At 36.8% G+C, this 15,518-nt stretch overlaps 1 protein-coding gene across 1 annotated transcript; it reads left to right on the top strand.

Annotated features, from left to right (window-relative positions):
- The first annotated feature begins 14,007 nt into the window (after positions 1-14,007).
- Positions 14,008-14,577, top strand: LOC148765629 (protein NDR1-like). Its single transcript, XM_088811858.1, has one exon. It carries the CDS (start codon positions 14,008-14,010, stop codon positions 14,575-14,577), a length of 570 nt encoding a protein of 189 aa, XP_088667984.1.
- The last annotated feature ends 941 nt before the right edge of the window (positions 14,578-15,518 follow it).

Genomic DNA, 15,518 nt, shown 5'->3' with positions numbered 1-15,518 from the left:
GGGGGGCTTGCAAGACTCCCACGAGGAAACCACTCGTTCGGTCCTACAACCCGCAGCGAGACAACTCCCACGATGAGATAACTCGCTCGGTCCTATAACCCGTTGTGAGGCAACTTCCACGAGGAGCCAACTCCCTCGGGTCTACGAAACCACAGCGAGATAACTCCCACAAGGAGAGAACTCGCTCCGTCCTACAACCCTTGCGAGACAACTCCCATGAGGAGCAAACTCGCTCGGTCCTACAAACCCATTGCGAGACAACTCCCACGAGGAGCCAACTCGCTCGGTACTACGAACCCTCAGCGAGACAACTCCCACGAGGAGCCAACTCGCTCGGTCCTACGAATCCGCAGCGAGACAACTCCCACGAGGAGCAAACTCGCTCGATCCTACCAACCCGCAGCGAGACAACTCCCACGAGGATCCAACTCGCTCGGTCCCACGAACCCGTTGCGAGGCAACTCCCACGAGTACCCAACTCCCTCGGTAATACAAACCCACGGCGAGATAACTCCCACGAGGAGCCAACTCGCTCGGTACTACGAACCCTTCGCGAGACAACTCCCACGAGGAGCCAACTTGCTCGGCACTCCAAATCCGTTGCAAAGCAACTCCCACGTGCAGCCACCTCGCTCGATAATAAGACTCGCTGCGAGACAACTCCCACGAGGAGACAAATCGCTCAGAGCGACCTCAATCCGCACACTCCTCAGTCGCGCGTCATCCAATGCTCCTACAATTTTGCTGCGAGACAACTCCCATGAGGAGACAACTCGCCCAAAATTCACTACATAATCGCAAGCTCAAGTTAACACGATTACAACCCTAGAAACACTTAGAGATATTATGGGAATCTATATAGCCTGGCCAGCTTGATTACTCAAATTTATCTACTTGTTTTCGATGGGTCATTCATTAAAACGTGGTCACGGTCCAAACACACTTACGACCCACGAGGTCTAACAAGGGGCACGATCCCCATAAAAAATCTTGAGAGCCTGATCCCCTCCTCAAGTACATCATGCACAAGGCTATATGTAAATACATACAAGCAACGCGTCACAACATTGACAATGTCGATAAATAACAACTCCCACGAGGAGAATACTCGCTCTGTGCTACTACATTATCGCGAGACAACTCCCACGAGGAGATAACTCGATCAACTCTATTACCCCGCGACGAGACAACTCCCACGTGGAGATAACTTGATCCGAGCTACTACATCGTCGAGGGACAACACCGACGACTCAAGTGACTTACATCGCGACAACTTGGTTGCGCTACGCGCCAATGCGCCTTCACGCCCCTCCGACACACGCTCCAATGCGTTTTCGCACACCATTAGGCCATACGCCAACGATCGACTTCTACAATTTTTACTCTCGACACGATCAGACACCCATTTCAACATGGCCCCCACATCGAATCGAGAGTGGGGGGCTTAATGATATGCATAATTGGGCCAACCCAATGGGCCTACAAATTATTTACCTACTGGGCCACGAGCCCAATATCAAAGACCATTATCACCGAGGTCCAATCACCTTCAAGTAAGGTTTGGGCCCGACAATCTCAACTAAGCTATAAATAAAGGTTTGAACTCATTCTATAAGGTACATCCTATTAACTGAGCAATACTATAACATGTATTCTCTGGACCATTTATACTATCAGCACGTCTGACTTGAGCGTCGGAGGGGTTTCCGCCGGATCAACCCCCGGCCTAGTTCACGTGTTGTATGATCGCAGGTATATCAAGGTCATCAAGCTCGTGAGCCAGTGATCCACTATGCTCTTCCAGCTCATTTACTTCAACTCTCTAAGGTAATCTATCTCTAGCATCATCACACACATATTGTGCAAAGTTAGATTAAAACTAATAATTGGTGAAAATAGTTGAACGCAAAAAGTAAATCGACAACAACAATTACCTGAAAATTGGGCAGCTAGGGTTTCCCGATAGGAGATTTTGAGATGGTGGCGATGCTGCGGAGATGTTGTTAGGCAGTTGCGATATGTTTTGGAAAATGAAATTAATGAGACGAGTTGTGGCGTTAAACGGTGGTAACTTGTGGCTGATGATCGGATAATCTCGAGATGTGAAATAAACATCGAAGGATAGTTTTAGGATTATAAAAATAATGGGATTATTTTGTAGACCCCCTCATTTCCAAATTATATAGAACTAACTACCAAGTGGATTACATTTAGGGGAAACCCCCCTCATTTCGAAAATATGTTGACATACCCCCCTGGGCTACCCTGAAGTTCCTATAATACCCTTCTAAAATCAGTTTTAAACCCTAGCCACTCACGGTCTCTCTCTTCTTCTCCCAAATACAAAATCCCGCCTCCACAAACCCACCGGCGAAATTGCTTCCCGGAGCCATAACTTTCTTTCCGGTGGTCGGAATTCGATGGTTTAACTACCGTTGGATTCCTCTCGTCGAGCTCTTTCTTTTGGTGGTGATTTCATTCAGTTTTGAGCGCTGATCTGTTTCTGCAATTTTTTTTCATTCGAGGATGGTGGTCTTGCCGGAGCTTTATTTTGTGTTCCACCCGTCGAAATTTGACGGGTCCCCACCGTTGGATTCCTCTCGTCGGGATCTATATTTTGATGGTAATTTCGTTTATTTTTATATTTTCAGATTTATTTCTATATTTTTTGCATTTGTGGGCGCGCGGAACCGTGGGTGGTTATTAGCGGCGTCTAGGGTTTTGGTAGGAGGCGAGGGGGTGAGGAGTCACTGTCTGTTTGATTTAAAATCTATAGCATTTCCCAGCAATAACGTCTCTCTCTATCTCTCGATCTCTTAGTGTTTGTTCATGATTTTTGAGTGTTTTGATGTTTTTCTTCAAATTTTGTTGATTTGCACTAAAGTAATTTCTTTTTGTTTTGATTTTGCAATTGCAGCTTAATGAATGCCATTGATCCTTTCCTTGAAGATGTCAATTTTTTTTTTGAAGTTACATCTGATTTGTTCAACAGACTGTATACATTACTATACATTACTTTAGTAACATGTAGTTACATATGCGTATATTTGTGTATTTTTTATTTGTATTTTATTGATTCTGATGGTATTTATAATAAAAATATTGAAATTTGTAAATTTTTGTTGGGGTTTTATGAATTTATTTTGTATAAGTCAGTATTCATGTGTGTATATAATTGATCGACTAAAAGCATGGGGACAAAAAACGAACATAACTATGAATTACTATAGGTACTATAGTTACATGTAGTTATTTTCAGTATTGTAAACATATTGTTTTGAAAATTAAAAAAGAAAAATTAATTTTTTTTTAATTTAAAAAAAATTAAAAAATTATATATATATATATATATATATATATATATATATATATATATATATATTTAACAAACAGGTTTATATATATAAAAAAAAAATAATAAATAAATCAGCGAAAATGATAAATGCAGGACCATATATGCTGATGCAGTTTGGCCGAAAATTGCATATAAGGGTAGTATAGTACTTTCGCTTCTCCAGGGGGGAATGTCAAAGAATGATTTGGACTTGGGTTTATCTCTAATTTATTTGGTGGCTAGTGGGGTATTAGCTAGGGGGTTTTCTCAAATTATTTTTGGGAGAGGGGGTTCCCTTAACTACATTTCCTAGATGAGGTTATTGCTATTTTTTCCTTTTAAATTAAGTTTTTATGGGTTAGATCTTCAATTTTATCAAATTATTATCAATAATATTAATTTTTAAAAATAATCAATGATAGATCGGGTTCGAACATAGAGTTGTGGATGTAGAAGCGTGAGTCTTTAATTTGAAGTCTTTAAAAATAAATAAATTAAAATTATTGAATAACAATGCATATGAAAATTAATAATTTATTTAACATTAGTTTACCTCAATTAATTTTTTTATGAGTTCAATTAAATTATTTTATTATATACATTTATTGCTAAATAATTAACTATTAAATATCTTATTTGGCCTATTGGCTAGTACTATCAAAATATATGCAAGAGACCCGAGTATCGCCCCATTTGAAACATTTTTGGACATAATTCCTTCAATTAAATTCGGGTCCTCGAGTAGCGCCCCCCCCCCCAAAAACCAAGCTCGCCGGGTATCGGATCCACAAAAATAAGACCCAAAACCGACCAGTGGTGTATCTAGCATGGTCCTAGGGTATGCAGTTGCACACCATTGGATTTAAAAAAAAAAAAATATATATATAATAATTTTGGGTTTTTTTTTTGATATTTATAACTAATGGGGTTAAATTGAAATTTAGTAAAAATTAATATAACCTTACCCACAAACAGAGTCCATAATCCAGAAGGCTTTTTTCCTCTGTTTTACACTTCTCTCCAGTAACGAAATATAAAAACAGAGAACACAAACGCTTCACCAAAAAGTTGAAAAAAAAAACGATCGCGGTTTACTTCTCCCTTCGTCAACTCCGATCAAACAACACATGATTTCCGCCACCAATCCACCCCTATGACGCAACTGGTTAGCAACAATTTCATTAATTTAGTAAAAGGGGATTTTTTAATTGGGTTGAAAGAAAATAAAATAAAAAAATTAAAATTAAGGTTTCTACAGTCAGTTCTACTTCTGTTACAGAGAGGGGGGGGGGGGGGGGGGGGGGGGGGGGGCAGTTATCTGAAAGTATTTGAGTCAGTTAAGAAAGAGACATGAGGATATAAATTTGTAATTTCAAGTGGAATTTTTAATTGCAAAATCAAAGGATATATGCACTTTGCACGTGCACCACATTATGTAGTGATTCCATCCATTTTTAATTATTATAAAAACTTCTATTTTTTTTTATCTAATTATATTTATTTTCAGAAACTAGATCGATTTGTGACAAAGACAAAACGCCCTCGGCTAGAAGAACCATCAATATCAAATGATAATGTGAATATTGGAAGGCCAACTAATGATATCGTCCAAGAAGAACAAGTTCAAGATATTCACTCTCAATTGCAAATAGAAGTTAATGTGAACACTATTTAGGCCGACCCGGGATTAAGATTGCCTATTAGTGTTCTTGCTAAGACTTCAAAAGAGCTTGAAACTATCCGGAGAGCTTACTTACAAAAAGGTCCTTGTCAACCTCGACTCCATACATTTCCTCAATCTACTTTATATGGACAAGAACGTAGATTTAGTGCGGATTGGTACAATGAATTTGGTAGTTGGTTGGAATATAGTGAAAGTAAAGATGAGGTATTTTGCTTATGTTGCTATCTTTTTAAGGTTGGCGATAGTGCAAAAGGGGGTGGTGATAAATTTGTTGGTGAAGGTTATAAGAATTGGCACAAGAAAAAGAGTTTGAGAACACACGAGGGAAATCATGATAGCGTTCATCATCATTGCTACATGGCTTGTCAAGATTTAATGAATAATAAATGTCACATAGATGTTCCTCTTGCGAACAAAACTAAAGAATCTAAACGTGAGTATTACATTCGGTTGCGTACAATGAATAAGGCCATAACATATCTCTTACGGCAAGGACTTGCATTGCGGGGGCATGATGAATCAAATGAGTCGTTAAATAAAGGTAATTTTGTTGAGCTTATCAAGGTTATGGCGGAAGACAACGATGAAATTAATCGAGTTTTTTTGGATAACTCTCCGGGAAATTGCATAAAGAAAGCACCAAATATTCAAAACCAAATTATCAGTTCATTTGCTCATTTTGTCTTGAAAGCTATTATTTGTAACATTGGTGATGATTTCTTTGCATTACTAGTTGACGAGGCACGTGATGTTTCCATTAAAGAACAAATGGCCGTTTGCTTTACGTTATGTGAACGGTGAAGGGAAAATTATTGAACGTTTTATTGGCGTTGTTCATGTTCCAAACACTACTGCACGATGTCTGAAAGTTTCTCTTGAGTCTCTTCTTACGGCATTTGGCTTGAGCTTGACACGTGTGCGTGGCCAAGGTTATGATGGAGCTAGTAACATGCAAGAAGAGTTTAATGGTTTGAAGAGTTTAATATTGAAAGAAAACAAGTCTGCTTTTTATGTCCATTGTTTTGCTCATCAACTTCAGTTGGCTCTTGTGCAAATTACTAAGAAGAATAAGCAATTATGTGAGTTTTTTGGTTCTCTTGCAATGTTAGCAAATATTATTGGAGGTTCTTGTAAACGTCAAGAGTTGCTTCGGGAGAAACAATTTGAAACACTGTGCGAAAAGATTTCTTTTGATAATTTTGTAACGGGTAGTGCTTTGAATCAAGAACCCACTTTAAAAAGGCCGGGAGATGCACGTTGGAATTCATATTATTTCACAATCTTGAGTATGATTAAGTTGTTCTCGTCGGTGGTTGATGTACTAGAGTATTTAGCAAATAATAGTGATGATGTTGCTCATTGTGGACAAGCCACAATTCTTTTATGAAATATTGAGTGTTTTGAGTTTGCCTTTGTTTTGCACTTAATGAGATCAGTCTTGGGAATCACAAATGATTTATCACAAGCATTGCAGAAAAAAGACCAAGACCTTGCTAATGCCATGAAACTTGTTACTTTTGCTAAAGATCGACTACAAGAATTGAGAGAAGATGGTTGGGGCAAATTGTTGCAAGAAACTTCAGAATTTTGTGTTGAGCATGACATTCTTGTCCCAAACATGGATGATAATTTTCTACTTTACTCAAGAGATGGCAGAGTATCCCGAAGAGGTACACAAATTACAAACTTGAATATTGAGGTGCTTTACACAGTCATAGATCTTCAACTTTCAGAGTTGAAAGTTGAAGATCGTTTTGATAATATCAATACGGAGTTACTTAGTTTGATATCGTGTTTTGATCCAAGTAATTCGTTCTCTGCTTTTGATAAAAATGCTTTGGTGAAATTAGCTGGATTTTATCCGAACGAGTTTGATGATTGTGGTCTTATCGTGCTTGAAAATCAACTTGAAAATTTTATTAGAGATGTTAGAAGTGATCAAGACTTTTCAAATATGGTGGGGGCTAGTAGACTTGCTGAGAAGTTGGTTGCAAAGAGAAAAAATATTACTTATCCATTGGTGTACTTGCTATTGAAGTTGTCATTAATTTTGCCGGTTGCAACCGCATCAGTGGAAAGGGTATTTTCTGCAATGAAGATTGTCAAGTCAGAATTACGCAATCGTATGGGGGATCAATTGTTGAATGATATTTTGGTGTCGTACATTGAAAATGATATATTAGATAATGTTAGTGTCGACGAAGTGGTGACTTTTTTCCAAGAAATGGGACCACGTCGAAAGATATTTTAGAACTTTTTATTTGTATATCAAAACGGTAGTATTTTAAAAAAAAAATTCCATGTGTATTATTTATATATTTCTTTTTTATTAAATTTCGAACACCCTTGATTAAAATCCTGGATTCGCCACTGAAACCGACCCATGCTAACTCGGGTCCGGGTCGAAGGTGATCGGGCGGGGCAGGTCCTTTTCCGTGTTGGGTCCGACCCGTGGCCACGTCACCTCTTAAATTATGAATATTATAATAAAATTCTTCATACGCAACTTCTAGTACAATTACCCCTTCATAAAATAATATAGTGTCAACTAGGGGTGGGCATTCGGGTCGGGTTATTCGGGTATAACCCGACCCGGTCGGGTATTACCCGACCGGATCGGGTAATTTTTTACGTAGCCGGGTTTTTCCCGGGTTCGGGTACCCGGTGATCCCAAACCGGGTCGGGTCCGGGTAATAGAAATTCTACCCGGGTACCCGATCGGGTACCCGGTTTAAAAAATTTTTTTTTTTTTTTTTTTTTTTATATATATATAAAGATATATATATATATATATGTCTGTAATACATACTATATATATATATATATGTCTATGTTTGTATGTATATATATGTATATGTCTGTGTGTCTGTGTATATATATATATATATGTATATCAGTATATGTCTATATATATATATAAATATATATATGTATATCAGTGTATGTATCTGTCTATATATATATATATATATATATAATATATATGTATATCAGTATATGTATATGTATATTTCTATATATATATATTTATACCTTAAAAAAAAAAGAAAAAAAAAAAAAAAAAGAGGAAAATAGCAAAACCCGAACCCGACCCGAACCCGACCCGAAATAACCGGGTACCCGGTTGCCGGGTACCCGGTTATCTCGGGTCGGGTTCGGGTAATTTTTTTTTTGCAAAAAACCCGAATAACCCGACCCGAATAACCCGAATAACCCGACCCGACCCGACCCGAATGCCCACCCCTACTTGGGGGCAGCAAGAACTCGTTGAATTACCAAGCATTCTCCCTCCTCTGGCTCAATCTCTTCGCGCTCATAATTGGCATCTTCATCATATTTTGGCTCTGGTTCTTCTATTTGTTTTTCCGTTCCTTCTTCACCCACAAGCCCCATACGAGCATCACTCCTCCGCTTCGGGCACTCATTCATGTAATGTCCAGGTTGGCCGCATTTGAAACAATTGGCAGGTTTAGCTTTGTTTGCTGCTGAATTATTCTCACTTTAGCCTCTGTTAGGGAGATTTTGATTGGAAAGTTCGGTTTTGGATGGATAGAGGCTTTGAATATCCACAAACTTCCTCGCACCCCGTCTTGATAACTTTGATTCAACTTTCAAGGCCAATTGATAGGCGTCGTTTAACTTCCACACTTGCTGCAACTCCACTTCATCTCTAATGGGTAGTATCAAGCCATTAACATATCTTGCAATAAGATGATCTTCAGACTCTTGATTGTCACAACGAGCCATTAATTTGTAAAATTCTTCTGTATAGTCAACCACACTTCTATTGCCCTGTTGTAAAGTATTAAATTGCATAAATATATTTTGAGCAAACTTCAGGGGTAGAAAATTTTCTCGTAATCGTGCTTTCATTATTTCCCATGAAGCAATCTTCGGCTTTCCTTTTCTTAATCTCATATCTTGTACCTTATCCCACCAAGAGGATGCATAACCGCGGAGCCCGGTCGCCACCAACTTCACTTTTTGATTCTCGGGAATTTCTTTGTACTCAAAGAATTTCTCTACAGCACTAAGCCAATCCAAAAACTCCTCCGGTTGAAGGCGTCCCTGGAATTCTGGTAGATCAACCTTTAGAGTGTCCGAAGGATATGACATTCTTCTACCAAAATTTTGATGTTGGCTCTCAGCAAAAGGATTTGTTAGCTCTGAGTCATCACTGGAATAACAATGACTGGAACCTCGTCCACTTCTAGCTTCCTGACGCTCGAGACGCAACGTTAACTCCTCAACTTGTCTCCGGAGAGTTTGAATTTCAACATTTCGTTCATCACCCAAGTTTTCCATGATTGGGTTATTTCTTCCACGCCCACCTCTTCCTCTTCTTGCTGCCATCGAGAAAGAAGACACAGGCCCAACGTTAACGGCAGAATATAAAGTGATCAAAAGTGGCAAGTTTGAGGACATATTTCGTGGATTGAAATATTTGAGGACATAAATCGTTTTAGTGGTAAAGTTTAGGGACATAAACTATAATTTTCCCCAAGGATCACAATAAAAATTGAAAAAAAAATCTATATTTTGTAAAGAAAATATTGACACCACCGCAGGGGTTTCGCTGTGCGCGGCGGTAATTTTTTGAACCCATTGGATGACGGCGATGGCCTTGTCGGTGACGGTGGTTTCATTAATGGTGCTTCCAACAAAGGATATGTAGTGTTCGGTACCGCCGCTGATCTGGACCGGTGGATGAACAAGTTGTTTGGGGTAGGGAAGGGGAAGTGGAAGGGGAAGAAGATAAAAGGTTTCTTTAAATTTGTAATAGTATTGAATAATTGTTAAAGGATAATAAAATATTTTTAACATGAAATAAAAAATACCATAGTATTTATAAAATTAGGCAAAATCGATTTTATTGTATACACAACTAAAAACAATATTTCTTAAATTACAATATATGTTTAGTTCTCTTTTACATTTTTATTTTTATTTTTAATAATTACTAAACAAAGAAATAAATAATATATATAAAATTAAAAATAACTGGCTAATAAAAAGTTGGTTTAATCAAATTAATTAATGTTATGGAAATAAAATATTAAATTAAGAAATAAATAATATTTGTGAATAAAATATAATGAACAAATTGAATTGCTAAAACCCTCCTACTTTTTTTTATCATTTAACCTTTTTAGTAGATTTATTCGTATTTTATTTTTTGTGGACTAAATTGTAAGAATTGATGTGATATTGGGGCTAAGTAAACAATATATGTAAAAAAGGTGGTTGAAGTGTAGTGTCACGTGCTCCACACGTGCTTTTTTTGTCCAAACTGACTCCAAGATTAAATGACGGACTGAAAATGTAAAAAAAATGTTTTGTTTGAGGACTAAATCATGGTAAGAAAAATATAGAGACTAAAATTAATTTCGATATGTAGTATGGGGACAAAAAATGTAATTATCCCGTAAGTTTGACTGTTCTAATAAATAAATATGTATACATACTTACTCATAGGAAAAATTATATTTTATGTCCATGAACTTTGTCACTAAAACGATTTTCATCCTCAATTTTTTTTATCCACTAAATATATCTTCAAACTTGCCACTTTTTATCAATTTACGTTCAGCCGTTAACTTCGTCAGTTAGCTTGGACAAAAATATCTCGTGTGGCTCACGTGATGTCGATTTGGCCATAAAAAGTTGACTTGGCTTACACCCTAAGCCGATATGGCGGAAAACATGACGTGGAGTGACACATCATTCTCTCCCTTTATTTCAATTTGGAAATCCCTAATTTTTCATTACTTCTAATTCATTCAACATGAACGCATAAACACTACCCCCAAATTTCTCATACGAAGCCTCAAATGAAGGTGAAATTCCGTAACAACAAGATCGCCCAACCCTAATTTTGCAAATTTTCAAATTAAACATTTGTGGAGTTGGAACATTACAATCGAGCAATATTTTTTTACTTTGCTAAGTTTCTTCAAAGTTGATATCTTTGAACTTTGGTTTTGGGACTTTGGGAATTTATGAGTTGAATTATAGCTCTTAATTTGCCAAGCACTATCACCCTGATTTTTGCCACATAACACATTAAAACCACGTATATCCATCTTTTTTATAAACTGCCCTTAACCTAATTTTTATGGGTTTACAAGTTCGAATGTGTTATGGTTTCGAACAACAATGCAAATTTGATTGAAATTTTGGGAGTGGGTTTACGCGATTGAACGATATTTTAGAATTAGATGGCTAGAGTTTACGAGATGAAGAGTGAAGCGAGGTTTGAGAATTGGAGACTTGCCGGGGTGGGCCCGACGATTACACTCCGACACTCAAGTTAGATATTCGGCTTGATATTTTGCAGATTCTTAAATATCATCCGTCAAAGAGTTATCTTACCAAGTGAGCTATACCTCATATTTATAGTTAGGTGAACTTGATTGCTTATTTCTTGTAGAGAATCAATTTGTCTTTTTCCCTTAGTTGGGCCCCTACTAGGTTAAGTGGGCCTAAAGCCCATTTAGATACATCAGTCCGCAATAGATTTGAAGTTATGCAGAGTGCTATCAATTATATTGAGCCCGTGGAAGGATCACAATCTTTGTGTGATCGAATCTCTCCTTGAGTTTTTGCCATATTTTCGATGATCTTTCCAATTGTATATACTCGTCTTTCAAACCCTCGAAAAGATGACGGCGAATAAAAATCATAGCATTTGCCTCATATTGTATATCTTTCCTGTTTACCTCCTTGATATCTATCAAATCCAAAATTTTCACAAGATCTAGTCCTTGGAGGTGTAATTTGATATTTAAGCGCCAAGATAAAAAGTTACTGTCGGTAACATTAAGGATTTGAAATCTTTGTTTTTCGATTGCAGCCATAATAAAATAAAAATATATAGAGAGAAAATTCTGACTTAATTTTACAAACCTTTTATGTATATATATATATATATATATATATATATATATATATATATATATATATATATGAACTTTATACTCGCTCCAAAATGCGAAATCCCTCGCCCCCAGGGCCCCCATCCCTTGGCCCGACAAGGATTGATGGAGGAATGTAAATCATGGTAACTCAACGGCCCGTTAAGGTAGCGGTAGGGGTGGGCATTCGGGTCGGGTCGGGTTATTCGGGTTATTCGGGTTTTTTGCAAAAAAAAAATTACCCGAACCCGACCCGAAATAACCGGGTACCCGAAATAACCGGGTACCCGGCAACCGGGTACCCGGTTATCTCGGGTCGGGTTCGGGTCGGGTTCGGGTTTTGCTATTTTCCTCTTTTTTTTTTTTTTTTTTTTTTTTTTTTTTAAATAAACAATAACTAAATTTACTTAAGATAGATATATATATATATATATATATATATATATATATATATATATATATATATATATATATATATATATATATATATATATATATATATATATATATATATATATATATATATATATATACTGTCACTGATATACATATATATATATATATATCAGTAATTCAGTATATGTATATATAGATATATATATGTATATCAGTGACAGTATATATATATATATATATATATGTATATATAGATATATATATATATATATATATATATATATATATATATATATATATATATATATATATATATATATATATATATATATATATATATATATATATATATATATATATTAAAAAAAAAAAAAAAAAAAAAAAAAAAAAATTCAACCGGGTACCCGATCGGGTACCCGGGTAGGATTTCTAATACCCGGACCCGACCCGGTTTGGGAGCACCGGGTACCCGAACCCGGGAAAAACCCGGTTACGTAAAAAATTACCCGACCCGGTCGGGTAATACCCAACCGGGTCGGGTTATACCCGAATAACCCGACCCGAATGCCCACCCCTAGGTAGCGGACTCGGAACTGGTGCCCACAAGGAACCAATCTCATTGGAGTTGAAATTCCCACACTGTGGCTGCCAGGATTCGATCCTAGGACCTTGCTCCAACTTACCACCTCCGGAACCAGTTCAGCTACACCCATGCGGGCATATGAACTTTATACTCGATTATACGTAGATTTGTAGAGTATGAAAATCAATTTAGAACTAAATAGTAGGAGCTGAAATGAAAATAGACAGACGCAATAAGCTTTGCAAATTGAACTCTGTTATGTGAATTGTGAATTTCCATTGCACAGTACATCTATTTATACAAGACATGAATAACTAGCATTGTCATTCTGTTACAAGATTCATACTAACAGGGGCAGACCCACAATGTATCTTGGGGGGCGTCCTTGCTGGAAAAAAAATATTTAGCATTTGTTTTAATTGTATTATTTATTATTAATTTACGTACTTTAGTCCACCCAAACCCAAAATTTAAATTTTATATACTTTAAACCCATAAAAATATTGCACCCAAAACCCCCTAGGTCCGCCTCTGCATTCAAGGGATGTATTGACATGTAGCTTTGGATCTTAATGACGTAGTCCACAAGAAACATTGGATGTGTATTATTGATTTTTTTGTTGTTTAACTCAATTCGTGGGGGGCTGATCTTTCATCCAAATGCCAACCCATTTTCCATTATTCTGAAAAATACAAAATACTCCGTAAGGGTGGTCTAATTGGTAGAGCACACAGAGTACACAAAGTCACATGATTTGAATTTGAGTTCCTTTGTCAATGTTTTCTAAGTCGAGTTATTGTTACTTATTTGTAGTAGGATTTACATTTCTTTTGTGGCGTACGAGCTATTACGCTAAAATACTGCGGTTTACTCAGTACACCTATATAAACAATTCATCGCAGATTCTTTATTAGAAAAAAAATACAAAGTGGATGTTCCCATTTGTGTTTATATAACAATTATAGTGATCTATATAAATTAAACACATCTTCTCTTATACCACCACCAACAATGGATGATCATTTCGGCTCATTATTTGGGTGCTCTACCAATCCATGTCACTGCTTATGCTGCTTAGCCATCTTAGTAATCACAATGTGGACTGCCCTAAGCGTCAATCTCGTAGGCCAATATTGTTACCTCCACGAATTCTACGTTCCGGCTCTTGATCTTTCCCAAAATAGCATTTCGAACAATACCAATACAATTATTAACCCTTGCCTCTTCTTCGATATCGCCTTCCAGAACGTCTTGACGGATCACAGTGTACGTTACGGAGATGTCAACCTCACATTATCGTACGGTCGAAGCGCGGTCGCGAACTATGTGGTCCCCACCTTCTATCAGGGGCAGGGGACGACGGTCAACGCGCGGGAAGTGGTGGAGACTAATGGGTTGCAGTGGTTGACGGCCGCGAAGGCGGTTTTGAATAATGGGCCGGCCGCGGTTTTCAGGGTTGACTTGGTGGCGCGGCCGAGGGTTAAGTTATGGTTTTGGTATCCAAAGAGGAAAAACATGAGGGTTGGAGCTGAGGTGGAGGTTGATGGTTCTGGGATGAAAATGAAGAAAGAGGATATTAGGCTCAAATCGGCGGCTTCTGAAGGCGGGATTCGGGTTTTTGTTATGTTTGCGAGTCTTTTAGTTACGTTGCTTTGTTTGTTCTAAATTTGACTTTGTAATTGTTTGATTTTCAAATGTATGTGTTTGTCTGTGTGTGTGCACTTCTCATATAGCAAATAACAAATATTTATACAAAAAGGAAAAACAAAAATAGAATAGTTATGTTTTGGGCAAATAACGGTCCCCCTCTTGAGATAATATTATAAATTACGGAAAAATCCTTCATGTGTGGCTAATTATAACCGTCCCCTTGAACTACGTATTTTCTTACAAAAGAACCCCTCATTTAGTAGGTAAATTTGACACCGTAAAGGTGGACGTGTAAGACAATATATAGTTAGGGGGTTGACTGTAATTTGCCCTTATCACTACAAGAAAATGCAAAATAGGCAACGATTTCTTTATCGACGAAATTAATTTTGTTGCCAATAGTTATATTTTAGCAACGAAATATAGTATTTGTGGCTAAAGATTAACGTTTTTGTACAAGATGTTTTTGTTGCCTTTGAATCTCTTAGGCAACGAAATATATTGTTGCGAATGATATCATATATATTTCGCAACGAATTTCATGAAAGACAACAATTTTGTTTGTTGCAAACAAGTATTTCTTTTTGCTACGGTATAAAATTGTAGTAAATACATTCACAACAGCAACAAATTTATTTTGTCACCAATAAGTGAAGAAAGACGACAATTTTTTTTGTTGGAAATGCTCCACGAGATTTGGCAACAAAATATAATCGTTGCCAATTTATAAACCAACTTTTTTTTCTTGATTTTAATTTACAGTAATGTTATTAAATGGATATATATATATATATATATATATTTTTTTTTTTTTCGTTATGACTCAATATTATTTATTTATATAATTTAATTTGACATTATTTATATAACTTTTTTAATCATTTTACCTTGTCTATTTAGTTTTTATAAATTTATTTGAAGTTTATTTACACAAATGTGTTGTTGCCCAAGAACGA

Source organism: Erythranthe guttata, chromosome 13, assembly GCF_056151865.1.
Source record: "Erythranthe guttata isolate IM_541 chromosome 13, IM_541, whole genome shotgun sequence".
Classification (NCBI taxonomy): domain Eukaryota; kingdom Viridiplantae; phylum Streptophyta; class Magnoliopsida; order Lamiales; family Phrymaceae; genus Erythranthe; species Erythranthe guttata.
The sequence above is the reverse complement of the archived record's forward strand: the minus strand, read 5'-3'. Positions and strand labels throughout refer to the sequence as shown.

Coding starts and splice junctions, on each gene's coding strand:
- LOC148765629 (XM_088811858.1), top strand. CDS start 14,008: ATGTGGACTGCCCTAAGCGTCAATCTCGTAGGCCAATATTGTTACCTC.